Source organism: Falco rusticolus, chromosome 7 (genome assembly GCF_015220075.1).
Source record: "Falco rusticolus isolate bFalRus1 chromosome 7, bFalRus1.pri, whole genome shotgun sequence".
NCBI lineage: Eukaryota > Metazoa > Chordata > Aves > Falconiformes > Falconidae > Falco > Falco rusticolus.
This window is the reverse complement of record NC_051193.1, coordinates 29993342-30016692: the sequence shown is the minus strand read 5'-3', so window position 1 is coordinate 30016692 and position 23351 is coordinate 29993342. Positions and strand designations below refer to the sequence as shown.

The 23351-nt window shown below is 40.1% G+C and overlaps 1 protein-coding gene across 1 annotated transcript in view; it reads left to right on the top strand.

Annotated features, from left to right (window-relative positions):
* Nucleotides 1–23351, top strand: part of BRF1 (BRF1 RNA polymerase III transcription initiation factor subunit) — a 175621-nt gene that overhangs the window by 47325 nt on the left and 104945 nt on the right. Inside the window, exon 4 of the mRNA XM_037396225.1 lies at nucleotides 22718–22749. Within this exon, the coding sequence (XP_037252122.1) occupies nucleotides 22718–22749 (32 nt within the window). The remainder of the gene's footprint in view (nucleotides 1–22717; nucleotides 22750–23351) is intronic.

The window sequence follows — 23351 nt, the reverse complement described above, 5'->3', positions numbered from 1 at the left end:
GAGCAGATGTAGAGGATGGCATGTGACAGGATGCTTTAGCAAGAGTGAAGGTGCACGTTCAGGGTAATAAGCTTGCAGTTGTTCTGGGTCTTCTAGAGAAGCCAGCAGAGGATGGCACCCAAAGAGGAGAAATATACTGCATAATATACACTGTACAAAGGTCGTACAGTATTTGTAACACTTCAGGATTTATATATGCTGCTAAGGAGATTTACTGAGTTTAAAACATGTGTTGTCGTTGTGTTAAATACAGAACTTCCACAAAGAAATTGGGGAGAAATTTAGAAAAGGAAGTTAAAGACTGAAGATTGGTGGGTGTATTGTAGAGGAAGGAGATAACGTGGAAGAAGTAGTGAAGGGCGGCAGTATTCCCAGAGCTCAGAGACAGCAGCCTTGGTTTTGGGTGGCCCAAATGAAGTAGTAGAGTGACTTGCAAGCCATAGAGACATGATCTGGGAATGCATTAGTCTCTGAAGTAGACGACAACATATTTCTTAAAAATAGTAGCAGGAGCAAAGTCTGTATGTGGCCTGGGGAGGGAGTGACGGTGGGGATGTAGTCAGGGGCTGAAGTGGCAAGGAATGTTGTGCTCTCTCCAGTGGCAGAACCAAAGGAGTGGGAAGTGTGTGGAGAGGGAAAACAGAATTTAATTGTGTCTGCAAGTTCAGTTTGAGGGAGTGGAATGTATTTATCTGACATGGATATCTGCTTATTCTTCTTTTTTCATAACGTACATGTCGCCAGCCAGCCTCTGTGAAAATGTGAAGAAAATTGTAGCCAAGTCTGGTGCAGTCTATGCTTGAATAAACCTCAGCCAGAAACAGGAAAACATTAAGTTCTCCTTGGTTCTCATGCGTTGTTTAATTAATGCAAAAATGCAAAATATTCCAGTAACAAATCTTTTTAATCTGAAAAAAACAGCTCTAGAACTTAGAGAACAAAGAAGTTTATGCAGCTTTTATTGATAGATCTTTAGAAACTTTAATATATTATTTGAGATCTGAATTGATTTTAGATGTTTGTTTTTTATTAGCTTATTTGACACAAAACCCCACAATGCAGCAACTTTGACACAGCTTTTCATCTGCCTTGCTTATATTACTCGTCGGCATTAATGTTTTAAAGGGAAGATGGCTTACTAGCCATTAGCTGAATTTGGGAGGTTTTCCATCCTTTTGATGAGCTACCTATAAAAGCTTTAATTTATTATTCTCTTTATAAAATGTGTCTATATTATCAGTGTCAGAAGTAAAGGTATAATGCAAAAAATACATCTGAAGGAGATAGGGATTTTTAAATCCTCAAGTTTGATGGAACTGGTTGTTCCCCCCCTCCCAGGGGTTGAGGCAATGCTGAGCGTTTACAGTGACATCTGACTTCAGCTGGCACTGCCAGCGCTCTGGGCATTTCAAACTCAGGCTCTTAATTTGTTTCTTGGAATAGTAACAGTCCTCACTTGTTTCTCTTTAATGTTTTGAACAGCTTTTCCTCCCCTACATATGTCTGAATGGAAACAAAAGACTCTTTAGCTTGTCCTGCCATTCCCAAGGGAGAGAACTTGGGAAGAGCTGGGCAGGGTGTTTGAGTGACTTACGGGCTTGGCTGTAACCCGTGGCTGCCCTAGGGTCACTCAGGAACAATGAGAGCCTGGCCAGGATTTTCCAGGTGGGATGTCAGTTTGTTTTAATCAAGGAACATTTCATTCTGTTTGTAATCCTTTTTACTGTACACAACTGTTAGAACAACTGTACAACTGGCTGCTATTTTGTTTGTAAGATTTTCCAGCGCTACCACCCGGGTGTTTTTTTTTTTACAGCAACATGGTAAATGTCTTTTATCCCACACAAATGCACCTTTATTTTACTGATTTGTTATTTTCCTTTGAAGCTCTCTGGAAAATGCACCCTTGTAAACCAAATCCTGTCTTGTTAGAGAATAGTAAACAAAACCTTTCCCACATGAGAAGAGTCCTCACAAAGTTGCCTCGCCAGCTATCTTGTGTAAATATTCCTCTGTTTGCCTTTCAGGAAGGTTTTCCCCCCCCTCCAGTAAAGCTGATCAGTCTCGATGCTGGGGGGGGTTGCCGAGCCCTTCCCACCGCCCAGGGCTGGAGCAGCCCCCACAGGCTGAGGTTGCTCAGGTTATTCAGGTGGTCTTCAGCAGCTTTGTGTGGTGTCAGAGGAGAGAGGTGGGGTCCTCCTGGGGTCAGTCCAAGGCAGCCATGGGAGGCCTCTCTTCCAAGTTGTTTGCAGAAGAACCTTTCCATTAAATGTCGAATTAAAATAACATCTTAAATTTGAGCGCTGGGAGCAGAAGGCTGACAGGAGAAAGTTTGGTGCCTTGGTGGCTTTTATGTGTAAACTTGCACTGGGTGGGAAAGCATAAGGCGCTTTTCCTCCCCTGCTTCCTCTGCCCTGTGAACCTCCCTTTTGTTTGAGGGCATTGCAGGATCCCAGCAGGCAAGAAGGATTTAGGAAAAAAAATAAAAATGGGCATCTCCTCACTGAATGGGGCAGTACTTTGTTATTTCCTATTTGTCTGAAGTACTTGTGCTTTATTGCCAAGCTATTTGAATGGCTCTTGGGTTAATGTGTTTATTTTCATGTCACAGTAAGGGAAGTTGCAAGTATTTATCTTCATTTCCAGGTGCAGAACTGAGACTGTGACACATTCAAAGTTACCCAGAAAATCTGTGATGGAGTAAGGAACTGGTCTCTTTAATCCTAGATTAGGCAGCAGTTCCTGAGCCTTTCTGCCTTGCTGGCCTTTGCAAGTTCAGTTCGGCTGGTTTCCTCTCGAGCATTAGCAGGCTCTGTTGGCTTCCATACTGTCTTGGGAAGCTTTGTATAACCTTGCCATGAGAGCCTTTGATGGATACATTCTTTGTTTCCCTACTAACACTTCAAGGTCTGTCTTTGCAAGGAAAAGGGCAAGACTTCCTTTTTTATTAGAAATGAAAAATTAGATCTCCATCAATCTTTTGACCTCTACTAAAACTTCCTGGAGCCAGCAGGCCCTAGTGTTCCCAATTAAAAAGTTACCTTTTGAAATTTAGGCTTTAATCAACAAAGTTTTAGAGCTCTGGTCAGGGAAGTTAATAAAACCAGTTTCTATTTCTCTTTGGTTAAGGACTTCCTTTTTAGCAACTGACCTTTTACTTTTGATTAAATAAAGTTGCATTCAAAACGTTTTGTTCAAGTGTTGAGTATGACAAGGACATAAGAGATTAAAAATGGTTTTTAAATTGCAGTTAAAATAGAATATTTACCAAAGCAAATTACTTTATTTCATTTCACCAGATTTTTTTTTTTTTGTGTGTGTGGTAAAGGACGCCAAGAACTTTCTTCATAGAAGGTTGAATAGAATAGATTATGTTCAGTTGGAAGGGACTTGCAACGATCACATAGTCCGACTGCTTCAGGGCTGACCAAAAGTTAAGGGCATTCTCCAAACACCTCTTAAACACGGACAGGCTTGGGGCATTGACCACCTCTCTAGGAAGCCTGATCCAGTGTTTGATCACCCCCTTAGTAAATAAATGTTTCCTAATGAAGCATTTGCTTGGGCTTGAAGTCTTGGGAAAGCCTTGTCCATTTCAAAATGAAGTTTTAAAATTGGAATGCTTTTGAGGGGATAGATTTTGGCTGTGAGAGTTTCAATCTGTTAATGAAGAATGGCCGTCTTAAGTCGGGTGTGGCTGGTGTTGCCCCATGTTATTTGCATCTATTGCCAAATAGTTCATGTGTTTGGTTATGCTTGGCTTGTGTGATCGTGCCCATTTGGTACCACAGGAGAAAATGCTGGAGACATAGCAAAGAGGGCAGCCAGGGACAGCAATAGAAATTTAATTTTAGCACCTTAATTTCTCCCCGTCATCTGTTCCTCCAGCCAGGGTTGGAACTGCTGAATTTCAACAGCAAGGCTCATGACCTGAAGCCTGTATATCCAGTCTCCTTTTCCGTGGAGTGAAGGAGAATCATGCAACTGGCAGTACTGCCCCACAGGTTTTTTTCATATGAAGAGGTACATCTAAAGCAAGCATGCTGCTGAGAGAATGAGGTCTTTTATGATTCCTGTTGGTGGGGAAGTAAAACTTTCCATGTTCTTGTTGATGTTGTATGCTGCATTGCATGGCTTCATGCTCTTCCCCACTGCACCCCCTCACTGCAGGGGCTGCTCCCGGCTGTTGCCCTGTGCTCACAGGTGGGCAGCGCTGGGGCAGTGAGGCTGGAGGAGTCGGGGCTGTGTCACTCTTGGGTATCTTGCCTGGCCTCCGGTTGTATTGCAGAAGAGCTTATGTTTCCCTAGGTCCAGTGTCATATCTGTCAGTCTGCTATGGATGTCTTTATACTATCTGAAGTGATGCTGGGTACTTGAGTTGTTGGGCTTGGATCTGGTGGTTTGCAGTGTCTTTTAAAGAGAATTGCCTCTTGAGAAAAAAATAACCTGAAGCTTTTCAAACTGGTTGTATGGCCCTGCACCTGGGGGACAGGGCTGGGGAGATGGTTAGTGGTCCTCAGGTTCTCCTCTTGTCTCTTGGTGGAGGAAAGCCATAAACCTTACTTGTACATGACTCGGATGTGGCAGGACAATAGTGAGCATGATTGCTGACTACCATTATCCTGCAGGGTGCCTGGTTGCTGAAAGTCATCGAAGCTTTCCACGGGGAGACTGTAATTTTAATGTGGAGATTCAGTACTTGGGTGATTTTCTTTGTTCCTTTAAGATTCCAGAAATATAAAAGAGGAAAGGAACTTTGCATTGTGCTGTGTGTCAACTCAACATCTTACTGTTTAAATCCTTGTACTAAGTGCCCATTATGGATGCTTCAGGGAGGGAGGGGAAAAGCTGCTGTAAGTGCAGTAGTGATAATTGACCCACTTAAGAGAGCTGCTCTAATTTTGCATGTTACAGCATCCTGGAAATTCAGATAAGAATGTTGATCTCTCCAGCTAATAGGATTTCTAAATATATCATCCAAAAGAAGCAGGAGGACCGTAATTTTGCATGTGTGTGTGTGTTCAGGCTGATGTTTTGTTTAAGAATTGCACACTCTGAAAATCTGCTTTTCTGTTAACTTGTTACTAACTCTGGATTAAAATAGTATTTGACCTCCGGTGCTGGCAAGGAAAGACCTGATCCTGCCCCATTGAATTTGCTGACGGAATTCTCACCAGCTTTTGTATAGAGGAGTGAGCAACTTTTTTCCCCTCAGGATGTTGGTACCCAGCAGGTGGCTCAAATTGTCAACTTTTCCATAATGTAGCATTAAACAAAGTATCTGTAGAGATAGAAAGGTGGCAAGGGTCACAAGATGGCCTATCAGGATTATAGATTTCATCTGGTTTTGATATTTTTGTTTGCTTTATTCATTTAAAGGAAATTTTGAACAGTGAAGGTCAAAATAATCCTCTTCTGAAATTTGACTGCAGAAATACTTTATTGTTTTACAGAGCAGAGGGTTTTAAATCCCTCTAGGCAGCTGTTTTTCACATCAGTGGGTCTGACTGCTGAAAACCATGGAGTTTGCGCTCAATAGAGCTGTTGCACCTAGATTGTTTTAAATTTTGAGATCCTTTGGCCTTGCTTATCATACCTTTCAGTGCTGGGACAAAACCAGGCATCACAGCCCCCCTTTGAAAAGAAGGGACAGGCTTTACTCTGTAGGCTTCTGGATTAGGTCCACTGAAGCCTTTGTCAGCGTGGGCTTGGATTACATTATGGGCAGGTAGAAAAGGTGTTTATTGCTTGGCAGTCCTGTGTTCCGTCACCATGTCAGGCCTTGTGCAATGCAGAAGTACTTACAGAAGAGGCATCTGAGCCAGTTTTTTAATGCATGTAATAATGGTTTGTTATTGCATACATACAAAAATAATAAATTCATTGCATGGTCTGCCCCTCTTAGTAATTACGTTCCAGTTTGGGGTTTCTGAACAGTTGAGACATTTGAACACTGTCATGGTAAAGATGCAACAAGGAAAGAGACAGAAGCAGGGAACGATAGAGCTACAAAGGGATCAGTAATACTAGAGTAAAAATAGGAGGGGCAGCCCTTGCCCTGAGAGGGGGTGATGCTATGAGACACGGTGACAGAGACATGGGAACTAATGAGGGGAATGAAGGCAGGATGAGTTCTGGGTGATGGGTGGGAAATGTGATGGCAGAAGTCTCCTTCCAGTGAAATAAATACAAAGGAGGGACGATAAGGAAGGGGATCACACCTCTGATGTCTTTGACCTTCAGTGATCCTTGCATGCTTGTGAAAATAAATATTTAACAATCTTCTTAAAGCTTGTTTAAAAGAGGAAATAATTAGGTGGACTCTCTGCTTAATTCAGAAGTTTATCTCTGCATCTGAATTTTGGTGCTTAGGTTAGCAAAAACAGCATAATTACTGGGTGGTGTTTTGACCTGATGGGAGCTAATACGTTGCAAACACCAGCTAAATAAAAAACCAGTGTGGTACAGCTGGTCATTGTGTAGCATCTTCTTGCTTTTGTTAGAGGATATGCTGGATGTGGTGTGGGATGTGGAGGAGACTCTTCCCTTTCCTTCCCTGCATGCCCACCCTCGCTTAAGAAAAGAAAAAAAACCATTACTATAGGCTTTGTTTAAATAAAACCTGGTAGCAAATATGATTGATGATTGATGCTTTTGATCCGGTCACTGAAAAATATACCTGGTTGTAGCCATCTTGATTTTCTGCATTTTAGAAGTCAATTAGAAAATGAAATGCTCTCCTTCATTAAAATAATTTTGAAGATTGTGTATTTGCATTTTAATGCAGTAAGAATGATGCCTTAGAAGACAAATTCATATTATTAGTTTGAGATCAGTAATGCAAAATAGGGTGAATAAAAGCCACCAGTGCTTTGAGACCTGTAAGCAGTTCTGTGCTTGCTATCTGCAAATAGTTTTAGCTTGAGGTCTTCTAAAACTGTGTCCACTTTCATCATATTCTTAAGTCTTATGCAGCTTTTTTCACCATGCACTTTTTGATGTTGTAAGAACAAAGTGAATGCATATCTAAGAAACAATATTACCTTTTGAATTTGTTTTGGAAAGAACAGGATTCATTCTCATAGTTGGCCTGTCCTCCTACCTTGAAAGTGGTCTTGGTAATGACTTAACATCCTAATGAAGTGTAAGTCTTTTAAAAATTGGTAAAAGTCCTTCTCAAGAGCTGTCTTATTTCTTCAGATGTTTGTCATTGGGATTTTGTTTGCATGACATAGTCTTCACACACAAACTTCATACTGAAAAAGCTTCTCAATAAAAGATTTTTAGCGTTCTGTAATCTCATGTCAAGTAAAATTGTGAGCTGAGCCTTTTCTAATCTTTTCACTGTTAGCCTGCCTTTATGGTAAGTCCATGTCCTTCCTTGAAGGCAAAAGAGAATGTCTTTTAAGTTTAACTGCCAGACTGGCTCAGTATTGTTGTAAGTATGAATGATGTAATACTCGATCACATGGTGGTATGTCTGCTATTTTCTTCCCTTTGAGAGAGAGAGAATAATCTTTCCATCTTATCCAGTTTCAGCAGTCTGGGAAAACGGCAGCTTTAAATGAGACCCAAAACAACCAAAATCTTGATTTCTTCCAGAGCTTTGCTTTTGAAGCCAAATGTTCCCTGTGCCTTCTTTATTTTGACTTGCTAATTGGAAATAAGATGTTGAAGATAACGTGTGCTTTGAAGCTTGTGTATTGTGTATTTTATTTAGATTTAATCCTTTAAACATTTGACAATAAAACATAAATTGCGGAGCTCTCGTCTTTAGATCAGCTGTAAGTGGATCATTTTAAGTTTTCAACATCCTTCCAGTTTGGGAGAAACACAGTAGTCTCAGTGATGTTTTGACTGCATGTGTTGGTAAAGTGCTATGAGATTCGCTAATCGGTATTTTTAAATGGTGATATATAACTGTTTCTTCAATGAAGGAGCAGCTTTTCTGCCAAAAATCTTAGCTTATGCCTTGACAGGGAGTAGAAATCAGAATGCTCTTCATATTCCTTTTATATTTATTGGTAAGCAGGAAGGAATGATGAACTATATATATTATCATATTAGGAACTATTCATGATGAAAACCAAATTTTGGAAAAGGGGAAATACACAGACTGCCCACACTAACAGAATTTTTTTTCCAAAAAATTGTCTAATTTATGCTATAATCTTTTTAATATGAAGAGAAAATTGTGCAGTAAAAATGCATATTCAGCAACAGGACATGTAATAATTGAAATGTGAAAGTCTCTATTTCATAAAAAACAGAACTGCAAACTTTGCCTCTGTCTTATTGTTGGGAGAATTTCTTGCCTTATCTGTTTTACAATATTTTTCCTTCTATAATTGGTCCTCTTAACTTTTTATTGTGCTTGTAGAGAGCCTTTTGGCATTGCAGTTTCCAAGGGGAAACAAAGTTGTGATTGTCATTTCAGGTACTGTAATGTGTGGCACAATTCTGGGACAAAGAGCTGGTGTTTCAAGTTAGACTGTAGAAAATTTGAGAGGTTACCTGAACTTGCTAGTTCTGAGAAAGCACCACGGTGTCCTTGCTTTGCAAGGATTTTGTGCCTTTCTAGCTAACTTGCATTAAAAATACACTACTTTTTTTTTTTTTTTTTTTTTTTTTTTTCCCTTTTTCCCCCTCCCTAATGAAGCCATGGCTCCAGAGTAATGAAGTTCTGCCTATTCAGCTCCAAAGGTTGTGAAATTATAGATGCTGTTCTGTGACTTTTCCTGTCGGGTGAAAGAGCTGGGCTGTCTGAATTGAGAATATTTCTTTTGAAATTTGCCATTGAAATCACCAGTGGACCATCCTTGATCTCCAGGGAAATGAGGAAAGAAATGTAGAATAATTGTAAGTCATTACTAAAGAAGTTGTCTTTTAAAGAGACATCTGGAGGTTTCAGCTGCTGTGTCTCAGCTGGTACCTGAAATCAGAGAATGCTCTATTTTGTACTTATCTGGAGTTGAAAGTTTGGTTTTCCCACATGAGTGCTGTTAACTTCTGCAGAATCTAAGTTGAATTTTCTCTTCTGTATGAGAATTTCTGGTCCTTAAAGGATCAGTCTTCTAGAGAATGCAACAGATGGACTGCATCTGTGCTGCTGTCTCTGAGGGACTCCCAAATCACTGCATTCTTGTCACATCTGGAGGACCCAGTTCATTGCCAATAATTATTTCCAGCACGTATTCAGATTACAGTTTTTCGGTTGAAAAATATTTTTGTCAACGTTCAGTTTAATATTTATTATCTTCCACCTCAACTCTAAGCTCTTACTGTGACAGAGGAAAGCAACTCAAGTATTGGTTGCTCTTATATTAATTCCTCAGTCTTTGAACTGGTGGCTTCCGAGTCTCAGCTGTTTCTCATAGTCATTCAATGATGAAAGAAGAGAATACTCCAGTCCTTGGGTTTTGCTGGTAACATTGGCAGCCCTCCCAGTAGAGCTGAACTGGTCACTTTCCTCCTGTTGCAACTGGCAAAGATGGGAGCACAATCGGGAGCCAAGAATGTGGGCTGAGAAGGTGGTATCCAGAACATGAGGACATCCCCCCCCAAAAGAGCTGCAAAAGAAGTATAATGATGGAAGTGTTTCATCCCAACAGTCCTTCCTACTGACAGGTTCATAGGATGGGAGGAAGGAGAATATAGAGTGTTTTCTGCCAGTTGTCCAGCAATCAGGTGTGGTACATACACTGCCTCTATAAACGTTTCCCTGTATCTGAAGGTGATGAAATATGCAGGAGATAATCCAGAAAGCTTGTGCCATATGTAGGGTTGTGGAATAATTTCGACTGGAAGGGGCCTCTGGAAGTCAATTCTCCAGTTCCCCTGCTCATGTCCTCAGTAGATTGCTGAAGCCCTGCTCAGAGTGTTGGTTGTCTCTAGCAATGGACATGTCATACTCTCTCTGGGTTTTACCACCTTCTTGGCAAAGATTTTTTTTTGTCTTAATATCTAATCAGATTTTCTTTTGCTGCAACTTGTATCTGTTACCTTTTTGTTCTGTGTGTGTGTGGCTGAGAAGAATTTGGCTCCATATTCTCTATACCCTCTCGTTTAAGTAGTTAAGACAGCATTAGATGTCCCCTGAAGCCTTCTCTTCTCTGGGCTGAACAAGCCCAGCTCTCAGCCATTTCTAGTATATCGCACACTCCAGCCCCTCAGCCACCTCAGTGGCCCTCCAGTCATCACTCCAGAGTGTTGGTGCTGCACTTAACCTAGACCTGAACATGGCACTCCAGGTGTAGCCTTGTAGGTAGTGAACAGAGGGGAATAACCATGTCCTTTGACTGCTGGCTGTGCTTTTGCTAGTACAGCTCAGTACATGTTTCACCTTTCTTGATGCAAAAGAGCATCCTGCTGGCTCCTGCTCAACTTGTCCGTGGGGACCTCCAGCTCCCTTTGTGCAAGCTGTTCCTTGGCTGGTCAGTCCCAGCCCGTACTGTAGCAAGGGGTTACTCTGTCTTGAGTCTTGCCTGTGAGACTTTTAAGAAGTTCAAAGACAGATACAGCTCCTGTCAGCCTGGTTCTCCAACTTGCCAAGATCCCTCTGAATGGCAGCCTCACCTTCTGACAGATTGAGCTGTATTGACTGCTCCCCAAGCTCGGTGTCAGCTGCATACTTGCCTAGGGCGCCTTCTGTCTTGCTGTCTCCTTGCTAATTGAGACAGTGTTGCCCCTGAGGGATGCCTGCGGTAACTGTCTGCTAGCTGGACTTTGTACTATTCATCACAGCCCTTCAAACTTGGCAGTCCAGCTGATTTTATGCTTACCTTCTAGGCCAGCAAGCCAAACCATAATGTCTCAACAATCTGGCTTTAAGAACACCATGGCGGACCATGTCGTCAGCTTTGCTGAAGTCAAGATAAGCAGCATCCACCACAGTGCCAGTTTCCCCTGAGCCCATGTCGATCAGGGTGCCGTGGAAGACTGATGGGTAGGTGACACTTTGCTCAGGGGTGCAGCTGAATTATCTTTCCACTTGGCAGTTTAAGTGTTTGGCTAGTGTTATAGTACGGAGAGTTTCTCTTTGCTCAGAGCCCAGAGTGATCCATCTTATGGTGGGTGACACAATGACAGGTGCTTATTGATATGTTTTTTTTAAATTATTGGGTTTTTTTTTTTAGAGCTGGTGATTAAAGCCTCTTGCTGATTTGCAGGAAACCCAGATTTGCTTCTGTAAGGGGAGTTAAAAGCTGAGAGGGTAATCGGGGCCAAGCCCTGCCTGTTCTCCTTCTGAAGCTGTTGCTGCCGTGCAATCTGAAATGCAAGAATTGTGGGACCAGAAGAAAAGCAAATAAGTAGAAGCTTTTGTAGGTGAATGGCCAGGCTTTGAGAGAGGGTGTATACCTTGTTCAGCTTCTTTCTCTTAGGTTATTTCTGTGTCTGTCTTCGGTGTTTTTTTTTAACTGATGTATTTATTACATGTGAATATGTAACCGGTCCTGCCAGTAGGACTGTAACTCCAGTTTGCTTCCTCCTAGCTGAGGGTCCTGGTGATGGAGGTATAGAATCTGTAGCATTTTATGAAGGTCAGTATTACAATCCCCATCTTCTGGGTGGAGAAACTGAGGCACAGAAGGGAAGCAAAATTACTTGCTCATCAAGGCAGTAGTAGGATGTAGATATGTTTGTGCTTCATGTGTGTCTATACCTCATACTGCTGCCTCCCACAACATAGGAGTCCTGTTCTACATACTGCTATTTGATTTTGCTAAGACCCTGGAATATACTTTTTCAAGTCTATTGGCTAAACCCCTTGGAATTTTTAGCTAAAATTGTGAAGAGGAGCAAGTTCTCCAGGCTCACTAGCCATGGTGTCGTACTGAGCTTGTTACCAAAATCCTAGGCTGATGGGAAAAAAAGTTGTCATTCTTGAAAGCCTTGCAAATAAGACACAATCAGCAAGCAGCTGTAAACACAAAACCCACAATAGCATTCTCCGTTGTTGTTCGGAGCAGAGCTGTATTTTAGGAGCTTGGCATCAGCACATTGTAGAATGTTACTTGAAATTACACCACTAAGTTACAATAAAACGACTGCAAGACTGTGTTCAAGGAGTCTAAGGAGATCTTTCCCAGCGTATCACTGGCAGTTTTTATTTTCCCAGAGGCAGATGATATGTACACCATTACTGATTTTTTTTTTTTTTTCATTCTCTCATGAAGAATTCCAGCAGCTGAGATAAGTTTACAGCTTCTTAAAAACTGATAATGAATGAGCAGTCTCTGTGCTGTAAGAGAGACAGGAGATAAGTGCTTGCCATTGCTACAGCATTCAAAAGAAGATAATACAGGGATAAAAGTTTAACATGACACTTCAGGAAAATATTCCTCGTTTTCCATCTTGATTAAAACCATTTAATGAAGGTTGTTAACTTTTAAGAATGTGAGAAGTTTCATTTGCAAGTAAATTAACTTCAGTGTATTCACTAACGGATGCTTTGCAACATTGTCTTGTGATGCTTTGGGAGTTCCTGACTGAGGTATATATGGGCAGTAATGCCAAACAGAATTGCAGGATCCATGACCAGTGGAGAATTGTAGCAGACTGCTTACTGAAGACCTGAGTTTTCAGTAGGATATTGGTATGTGTATTCTGACCTTTTCCTACCCTCCTCTTCCCCCACATGCCTTGCCCCAATGAAGGGGTTTCCTTTTGCTCCTTAAGGATCCCTTCATAGAGATGAGTAATCAGTAACAAGGAATTAACACTTGCCTTATCTTTTTTGACACTGAGAGTTTATTTACTAAATGTATTTACAAAGTGATTTTAGAGCAAATTGGTGCAAAATTGAATTAAATATTAAACTGGATAAAGGATGTTAAAGTTGTTACAGGAGCTTCTTAGCTATGTGTTTTGGATAATAGAGGCGTGAAAATTAGAGCTGGCATACTTGCAAGGGGGACTGAATCTGTGATAATGCATTTAATCTCTTTATTATAAGGCACTGAGGATGTCACTTAGCTCTTAAGCTTTTTTTGCATGTTTTGGGTGGGGACAAATGTCTATGTTGATTTGCATATCGTAAACCCACTAGTTAGATCAGGATGTTGCATTAAGACAGGATGTAGTTTGGGCCTTTCAAAGGCAGGGAGATGGTCTGAAAAGTAATTGTTGACCGTAACATTAGTTATCTACTAGAAGATTATACCTAAAGTACATTTGAAGGCTTGTTTCTCTGACTCTTTGGGGAGACTCTGGGGACCCCAGAGTCAAAATGCATATTATAATAATAAAATAATCAGAAGGTTTCAGAGCATTTTGGCAACAGTTTCCCCTTCCTTGATTTCATTATAAAAACATGATAAAGATGAAATGTGTTTTGTGGGATGGTGGCAAAAACGGGAACAGAAACCCAGTGTCCTGAGGCACAGCCTAGAGTGCCCCTGGGCTATGGCTTTCAATTTCTTGGGGAAAAACTGATCCCTAAAGGAAAGCATTTATTTCGCACCCTTTCATGTAGATAAAATCCAAAGTGGATCAAACGTCTGTGACTGTATTTTCCCTGCTTAGTAGATAATCTTAAAGATTTAGTCTTGTAATTGAACACTCTGAAAAGTTAGCTACCTTAAAATCTCAGACATGTCATCTTTCTTCTGTGCCATGTCAACTCCCTCCACCTGCTGTACTGTACTCGATCAAGGACCAAATGTAATCTTTTTCTAGGGGCAACTTTTCAAGATATAAGCTTGCTTTAAATTTAGAATCCAGTATATTATGTCCTTGAAGGGGAATGTGTCATTCTGAGTATTGTATCCATTTCAAAGTATGATGCATCGCTTATCTCTGGCCCTCAAAGGTATTTAAAATTGGTATTTGCTATTTTTAAAATTAGAAAAACTGTTGTGGTTCATTGTTTGTTTGGGGTTTTTTTTTGTTTTATTTTTTTTGTTTGGGTTTTTTGTAAGTTCTTGAGCCCTGTTCAGTTGTGCTCTCAGGAAGCGAAGGTATCTTCTCACCTTTCCAGCTAAAGGTAATCTCTCCTTTGTGTATTGCTGTGAAGTAGATGTGAAGACATATTGTGTATATGTGTATTGTGTTGCATATTGTGTATTGTTCAGAGGTTGGTAAATTCAGATGTGCTAACTCAGTTTTTTTCTGTCTGTTACCATATCCAAAGATACTTGGATAGCTGTCCAAGCAGGTAGTTCAAGTTTTCTACTCCCATACTGCTAAATAAACCTCCCTTGAACACTCTTAGAGTGGTACGATAAAGCATGGCCTGTGCAAGATATGTTGTTCTGTATTTGCTGAAATGCTTTATTAGTAACTCATTTGGGTAAGCTGCTACTTATGATCCATAAGGCAAGCCCAGTTTAGAAAATGTAACTCTTTAATAAAAATCAAATTCTGTATAACCTTGTGTTATGACTTATGTAGGTTTCTGCTACAGTGAACATGTAGAAATCCTTTTTTTATATGTAGTGTAGGCATTTTTAAAGTGAAAGCATGCGTTGAGGATTTTTCAACCCACTGATGCAGTGCATTAGTTTAGCACCATGGTTTCCTTTTTATTTTACTGAAAATGACTGAACAGACTGCTTTGAGCAGTTTAGCTAGTGTAAAAGTGGCATGTTGTCCTGACTTCCAAGCACTGCCGATAGCTAGTCCTAAGCTCCTGGTTTTCAGCTCTGTGCACCGTTTAAGTTCTGTAACCAAGACAGGTGATCGGGGAAGTTATTGTGAGTTACTGCAATGCCTTTAATCAAACTTGATTTGATTACTACGAGACTAGCAATTAACAGTTTGGTAGCACTTGTGAAAGCAGTGCTCAGTCTGTGCCCTGGGAGAGAGCCAGCCGCAGCCTTGAAGCCATCATGCCTGGTGTTTCCCAATGGAGTGCAGTAGATGTGTGGGAGGGTGGGAATGCAGAGCTCTCCCACCTGCTGGGGAGAGGTTTTCTGATCAACTGGAATACACTGGTAGGGGGAAAGGCCCCCTGTACCGCCTGCTTTCTGAATACAAGGGCCCCCTTTGGTGCCGGGCAGTTAAGTATCCAGTCGGTGTCATGAGAGAGGTTTCTACTCTTAGGTGCCTGCAGGCTTCTGATACAGAGGGGCTTATTCTGTCCTAGTGTTACATGACATATGCTGATACGGTTCTCTTGAACGCCTCTGAGAATGGGAGCTTTAACACATCCGATTGTTGTACTTCCCACCAAAGGCCATTAAGGATTCAGCAGCCTCAGAATGGCAGGGAAGTGATTCATTTTTTTTGAAGCCGTGCTTTTTCTTAAAACAAAGTCTCTAGTGTCAGAAATCTTCTGCTAAATGAGTGGCACTTACATGTAAGATACCAGATAATGCCTATGCACAGATAAATCAAGTTCACAGGTACTGGCAGGAAAGCAACACCTGAATTTCTGTGCAAACTCTGGCGTATCCCGGTGCTGGGTACAGCAGCCACCAATACTCCCGTCCCAGCAAAGGTCTGTTGAGATAATTCTCTGAGGAGCACTTAATACCGGTGCATTAGACTCAGTATGGGTATGAAAGCAAAGATTTACCACTTGGCTTCAAGCATCGAAAATGTAAAACATTCTGTATCTACAGAATCTGGTTTTGTTCTGGTTTAATTAAGCACTGAAATGCTACTTTTTGAAGAGTATAGCTGGGTGTTTGTAGTGGGTAAAGCAGAGCAGTACTATGATGAACTTTTGCACAGGAACTCTGTATGTACTTAAAATAAGGAAGGTGTTACCAGTTTTTTAAGATTTTGATTTACTGTAAAGCAGGTATTCCACAGGCTTTTGCTCCTTAGTTGTTTTAAGGTTTCTCTTTCAGGTAAGGTAGTCTTTGTGTTTTGGAGCAAGCTGGGGAGAGCTCTGCAAACATTGACTTTAAAGAGAAATTTGAGAAGGTGGGATGGGTGACCGAGAGATTGTCTCAGGCTCTAGTTCTGATGAATGCTTTAAGCTAGCGTGAGCTGGCACAGCTTCAGAAAGAAGTCATCTTGCTTTGTCCTTGTCTGCTCAGTCCTCCCCCAGTCCATCCCCTGCCTTCTATCAGCCCAGGTGTTCCTGCAGTTACATGGGAAGAGGGGAGTTAAACCAGCTGAAAGGGGGGTGGTGGGCAGAAAAAAAGAAAAACCACTGACTTCAGACAGTTCCCTAGGCTGGTTTGCAACGTTGCTGCACAAATACCAGCCTGGGGATGGTAATGGGCCAGAATCTAGCCAGTTTGGGGCAGGCTGTCTGAGATTATTCTGGTTGGGGTTGTGTGTGTGGGGTTTTTTTGTTTTGTTTTTTTTGGGGGGGCTATTCTTTTTCTTTTTTGCATTTTTCCAAACTCTTCCATTTGGAGTTTTTTGAAAAATGGAGTGTCAGGCTCATGACAGTGCTGGTTGTCCTTTGCCACCTCTGAGCAGGCAGTGATTTTTCTCTGCATCTAGTTTCTCTGTCTCAGCCGGCTGTTTCACGTTTCCAAATGTGTGTGTGTTGCTGCTGTGCTGAATTCCCGATTGTCATCTCAGCATCATTCTTCCAGGTCCGCACCTCTGAGTTTTGTGAAACTTTTCCTTCGCTGTCAGTACAAGAGTCATGACCTTTACAGATTTTGTACACGGGGGAAAAGAGAGAGAACTGAATTTCTTGATGTTTACGTAAATCTTTACTGTTGGTGTCCTCCTTCCCAGCTGCTTTTTTTTTATGCCTACTTTATTATCAAATAGTTGTTCTGTGCAGATTTTTGAACTGTGCAATTTCATAGCTGCTTATATGTTTGAACTCTTCAGACACAGGATGTTTTCTGCAGTGGTTTTACTATTTACTCTGTTTCTTTTTCCCTTCCAGCTTGAGCTTTGCTCCTTTCCTGGTGCCTCTCTCCCATTCTTGTCTGCCAGCCCCACTCTTCTTCTGAGTTCTTCCTTAAACCTTGCTTCTCCTAGCAACCTCTCTTGTTTTCCCTCACCAGCGCTTCTTCAATTTACTATGGAGGGAACGAGGTCTCTCTTTCTTGTTTGGAGACTTTTTGTTGTCTGAGTATAGCCAACTGTTTATTTATACATGGTCACATCATCCAGGTTGAAGATTAACCTCATGTCTCTCAAAACTTCTAAATTAGTATTTACATTTTCATTCTATGCCTAAATTTTCTTTTCCCAGAGAAATATACTAACTAGATTATCTTTCAGTAGTTTTTACAGGATATTCTTTGCATATTTTATCCATTTGATGTCCTGAATAATTGCAAGTTAACTGCGCAAGCATTTTGGGACAAGAAATGTTTTTTGTTGTGTGGGGTTTTTTGTTTTTTGTTTTTTTTTTTACTTTTTTTGGTTGTGTTGTGTTATAAATTTACATGCAACTATGTAAATACTTTGCAAATAGCCCACAAAGCAGGTTATTTACTTGCAGTCAGTAGCACTAGGAAGACAGCCTAGCCCCGATGCTTTGAAGATCATATTCTCCAAGGGCAGTGTTTTCAAGAAAAGTGCTGAATGCTCGCTGCATATTCAGCTAGCCTGGCATACTTTTGAAAATGTTCCTCTAAATGGGAATGACTCTGAAGACAATTATTAAGAAAAGCTACAGCATTAATTTAGTGAAGGCTGAACTGTATGTGCATTGGGGAGTCTGAAGGTTGGTACAGCTCGCAGGCATTGGATCCATCCAGTCTAACTGGCTGTGGCGCCAGCCAGCAGCCCAGTTGCCCTAGATTTTGTCTACAGTCACTGGAGATAGAGGAGGGGAGAACTGGTGTCAGAGGCTAATTCGGATCTTGGGTGAGACAGAAAGCTACACTTCTAACCCTTTCAGTTAATGCCATGAAACCAGGCAGGCTGAATGCAGCCCAAAATGCCTGTCTCCTTTTTCATAGTCTGCCTAGGTGGTTGTATGATGCTGAATTACTGCTGCTGAATTATTGCTGCTGCCTTTGTCCTAGCTAGGAAGATAGTGACATTGCACATGTTGAAAGGGAAGTGCTAGAGAAACATCCGGATTTACCTGTGGAAGGATTGTGGTGCTGCTTTTTGTCCTTAAGTTGGGGATTTTAGAGTACAGATTAAAGAGAAATATGGTTTTATGAAACACAGACATGCAGCTGTGTGCAAAGAAGGAAAAAGCCCAAAACCCACAGACCAAAATGCAATTTTTTTTTAATCATGCATTGATCTACACATAAAGATAGCTTTTTATAAAAATGGTATTTGTGTTTACCAGTTTGATTTGTTAAATGCTGTTTTTATTTGTATACTTGACTGGAGCCTGTGCTATGTGGGCTTCCTTGCACAGACAAAATTGCAAACTTAAACTTTGGAAACTGGCTCTGTAGGATTTCAGCCTCAAGGCAAAGCTTTTATTAGAGTTATCAGAAATGAGTTTTCTACAAAAGCGTTGGTTTTGGTGGTTATCTTCCAATCGTTTTAGTTCAGTGTCATTGGGAAGAAATGTTTACTTTAAACAATTAGCGCTGTCAGTCAGTTTTAATTAATTGCTAATTAAAATGGTGAAAGATTGTAAAGCAGCAGAGATAATCGTGATAAGCTGTAGTCAGAAATCACTTGGTGTATGAAAACATGGAAAGGGGAGTTTGTGAATTGGGTGTTGAACTGAAAGGTGGAAAACTGGGTTCGGGGCCAGCCAAATGCTGGCACTAGTTGTTCACCCTGGTATCACTCTGTGTCTGTCTTCCCTTTTGTCTTACTGTGTGTGTTACTGTAAGTGCTTCTGGGAAGTTCTCATCTCTTACGTAGCTTATACAGAACCCTGACGTTGAAATTGCAAATATTTCATTTCATTTAGAACTTGAAGAAAATTTGTTTCACTGTTCAGCAAATTGGTGTTTTATTTTTTGCTTTTCAGTCAGATTTCCTATTAAGCTTTGCTTTTTTGTTTGCAGCCAGTTGAATTGCTCTGGTTGAGTACAGAGAATGACTTTATGTTTAAATAATTTAGAAATTTAATGACTGTGGTTTTAGTTTTTGATAGAAACAGAAAGCATTTTAGCTTCAGCTGAAAAAAGGTAATGCTTCATTAGTGGACAGCATGGCTGTTACGGATGTCAGATTTCTGCTGAGAGGCTTGCAGTCATGATTCCTGGGCATTTGTTCTCTTTCCGTGGGATGGCTGATTTTGTAGTAAACTTGTAAAAATAAGTAAAAAACGTTCTGAGGATAACTTACAAAACCTAAGTAAATACTAGACTCTGTCTCCTCTGCACTGCTTTTTTGTGCTTGTATCTCCCAGATATGACATGCTACGTAGTGGAAGAATTTTGACTCAATAGCATGAAATAATCTGTTTGAAGGTTTCCTGATTATTGTAGGTTGTCAGACACTAAAATACAGATTAATTTTTGTAATTTTTTTTTTTTAGGACTGGGAACAACTGCATTGCAAATTATAGTTGTTATTTTAAAAGCATCTTCTACAATTTATTCCTGCATCTCTATATATAAACTTTGGCAAATGCCAGTTTTACTTCCTGCTAAATGTTAGTATTGAAAACCAAGGGGGTTTCACTACAGTATTTGCTGTGTACAAGTACTTTTAGGATAGCTGGAATACGTAAAATGTAGGTCTATCTGAAGTACAAATGCATGCTTGTTTTGGTATTTTTGGGTTTTAGGTTTCCGGTAGTATTCATTTAATTATGAACTTTTTGTTTCCTCTGGTGCTGGAATGAGATCATTATTGTTGTGATTCATGGTACTCTCACATAATCCACAGATTACTAGATTATAAAGGCAGAAAAGGGAGTGTTCTGGCCACTCAGTCTGACCTCTTGCATCATATTGGTCAAAGGATTCCCTTGAATTAAATCTTCTGAAGTGAAGACTTTAGACTCATCTTGTTTTGATTTATAAGTTTCTAGTGATGGACAGTCAATTGCCTACCTTGCTGAAACTGATTTCAAGAATGAATAGCAAAGGAAAAGCAGTTGAAACTGTTAGAGCTTTTTTCTCCTTTTTTTTTTTAATTTGGGTGCATTTATAACCTAAGTTCCCTTGTGTTTGTCCTGTTATTTTGTATGTGTATATCTACCATATCAGTAGCTTTCTGTCCCTTTCAGAACTTTCCATGTGCTAGCAGGCTCTGTATGTAAAATCATCATTGTTTTCTTTCAGCCTCAAAGAAAACATCGATCTTATGATTGTATAATTTTTGAATTCATAGTACGTATTATCTGCTGTTTTCAGCTGTTGTTGTACGTTCTCCCGAACTGTTCCAACTCTGAAAAGGAGTTTGAAAACAACTGCCTGTTTTTACAACTACTTCCTGCTGATAATTGTGCTCACAATATTCATAGTAAAGGCCAACCCATTGCTACTGCATGACTCAAGTTTCCCCTTTGCTTTTGCTTCACTGTAGCAGCTACCCGTCTAAACAGGCAGAGAGATTGCTGGAGGCTACCTTAAATGAAATCCAGAAATGCCACATTTTTACTGTGACCTTTGCTTTTACAATTTCAGTGGACGCTTGAACTAACTTCTCTAAGGACCAAAGCAACTGTATGTTAAAGCATCTATAGTGTAGCTCTAAATTGCTTCAGAGTTGCCTGAACCCTGCAAGTGAATTTCCCATCTGCTTAGCTCTAATCTTATGCCATTATAAATGCATACAATGCTCTCTTGTTTCTTCTCACTTGGACAAAATGTGTGGGTGTTCTTGGTTTTGTTTTTTGTTTCCCCCGGCCTGTTACAGTGATAAAGCCTGGGCACCTGTAATGTGTTACGTTTAGGTCTTCCATCAGAGTGTTTTTTAACAGTTTCAGGAGGATGAAGAACACTCTGGTATACAGATTTCATGACTGTAACTGAAATGTCTAGGTTAGAAAAGTAGCTCTCTGGCTCACCTAAGATGTGAATTAGTGTTTGGCACTGATGCTGTCTTTCTGGCTCCTCCTCTGTCTCCGGTGACAGCACTGGCTCTGGGACCACTCTGTTGCTCACTTCAGTGCCTCAATAACTTACAAGCCGCATTATGATTATTATTATTATTTGTTCTTGTTGTGTTTTTTCTAAGTTATGACAGAATCTATCAGATAAGAGTGATAATTTTGTTTATCTCAGTGGTGAAGGTGTCTCAGGGTGAGTGTAAGGTAACCAGACACTTCAGGTCAGTAATGAACTAGGAACATTTTCAAATATAGTATAGTTCTCAAGCATAAAATTGGTGTCATGTTTTCTTCCTAGGTCTGTTAGATAAGCTGACGGTTATGGTTTCTTGGCAATTGCATTATTATTCTATTTTCTCCTTTCTTGCTACTTTGACCAAAAAGTTGCATTGAATTCAGTATTGCTCTGCATAGATTTCTAAGCTATGTATTTTACAGGTTGGTTTTGTTAGCAATTTCCTTACTGGGTTAAAATTTAAGATTACTTTAATGTCTTGCGTAATACTGTCTATAATGGATTTTGGATTTTTTCAGAGACATGTTGAGTTTTCAGCTAATTAAATATCCAGCTATGCTGTATTTTTTAATGCTAAAATTACATTTCACCAAATAATATTAACATAACATATTGAATTTTGTAACGGATTTGGAGTACTAAATTCTTACAACTTCAAATGCAAACTAAGGATAGAAATATTCAAGGATAAAAATTCGTAGCGAGGCAAATGTTTATGTATAAACTGATAACAGTATCAGAATTATTCACCTTCCATGGCTGATAATATTTAGGAGAAACACTTACTATATTACTCTGGCATACTTCAGTAACATAATATGTGTGTTACCATGATGAACCAAACGTACCGATGTCCCTGTATTCTTTTTAATACTGGATTTTTTAACATGTATGTGCATTTATGTATGTAGCACCCTCACACACGTGTTTTCTTTGCCTGCCTCACTCTCTCTTCTCTCAGACTTTACTTTGACGCTCTTTTTAATGGTAAAACCGGAACACCTTTACAGTGTGTAATTCACACCCGAGTAGCTGATAGGAAATCCAGCATGTGTTCTGATAGCAGCAAGAAGGCTACCTTTGCACCTTAAGCTTAATGCTGCTTGGCTTTTTTCTTATGTACTGTTACACAGTGTATTTCTAAGCATGCTTGCTTTCAGTAAAATCTAATGGAGACTTGTAGTGCTTTCTGCTTGTTGTTAGCTATTATGAGTTCCAAGTGTGCTCATAATGAGTAGTAGATGGTGACCTAGTATTTTTGCAGCAGTGTAGGATATGATAGATGGAGTCAAAACTCTAAGGTAACAGCTGATTTGCTTGGTCAGAGAAGAGAGTAGCCAAAGCAGCTTTCTCTTCCCAGTTCTTTGACAGGTCCCAATAGAAGAGGACAAAAGAAACTTACTGCTGTTTTTTTAGTTTGCTCTTCCACCTGTTTTTCTGGGAACCTGGGCTCCTAAAGTGGGATAGAAGACTACTGATGCTTTATGTTCTTAAACGAAGTGCAATAAACTATCTTGCTGCTATTACTTTTTTTTTATCAATGGGTCTTTCTTAGGCTGCAGTATATGGTATTTTAAATCACACAAGGTGTTGGTTTGTCCTTTGAGACTATCACTCCACATAAACAACTTGTGCGGTAAATGCAGTGAGTGCTGGCAGGACTTTTTGGGGGACCTGAACTGTCAGCTGCATACCAACTGTTAGCAGAAGTGGTACATCAAAGTACTTAATCTGTATTTGGTTTCTTTGACAGTTAAACCTGGGTTTATTTCTTCCTTTTTTTGTGGTTGCTAATGAAACTAAGAAACGCTGTCACATTCAACAAGCATGTGTATTCCTTGACTTCTTCACAGACATGTTACTTGATCTCAGTGACCTTCTTCAGGTATTGTATCTCTTTTTATTTGAAACTTCTGTTGAATTGTTGAAGTTTAAAATTCATTGCAAGCAGAGAGCTGTCAGTGTGGGCTGTTCGGGATGTTTCAGTTTCTCTCTAAAAATTTTGAATTGGAAAATCACTGGATTTGTAAATCTCAGTAACATTACATGTCAAAAATGTTAATGCTACAAATAATGTGTCAAGGGTTAGTATGATCCTTTCGTCGGGATTCAGAGTCACTGCAATGGCATAGGGTCAGATGTTACATTTTTAAAACAACAGTTGTTGAAGACAGGTAATTTTTTTCTAGATAATACTGTGTAAATGGATTAGTGCACTACAGAGATGTGTTCTATGAAATGTATTTTGAGAGAAATGCATACTTGCTCTGTGTGTGGAAAGAGAAAGCTCTACTGACATATGCTGTCTTACCCCCATTCTCCATGTTACAACTGTTTTACATATAATGTGAGTAGGTTAGTTGCATCTATTTTTGTCCTCCCAGCTGTCTTGGTAAATGGCATCCCTCTGAAGACTATTTATTGCTTGAAGCAATCTGCTGCAATTGCAATAATCAAATGAATTTTTAATTCTTAAAATCAGTAACT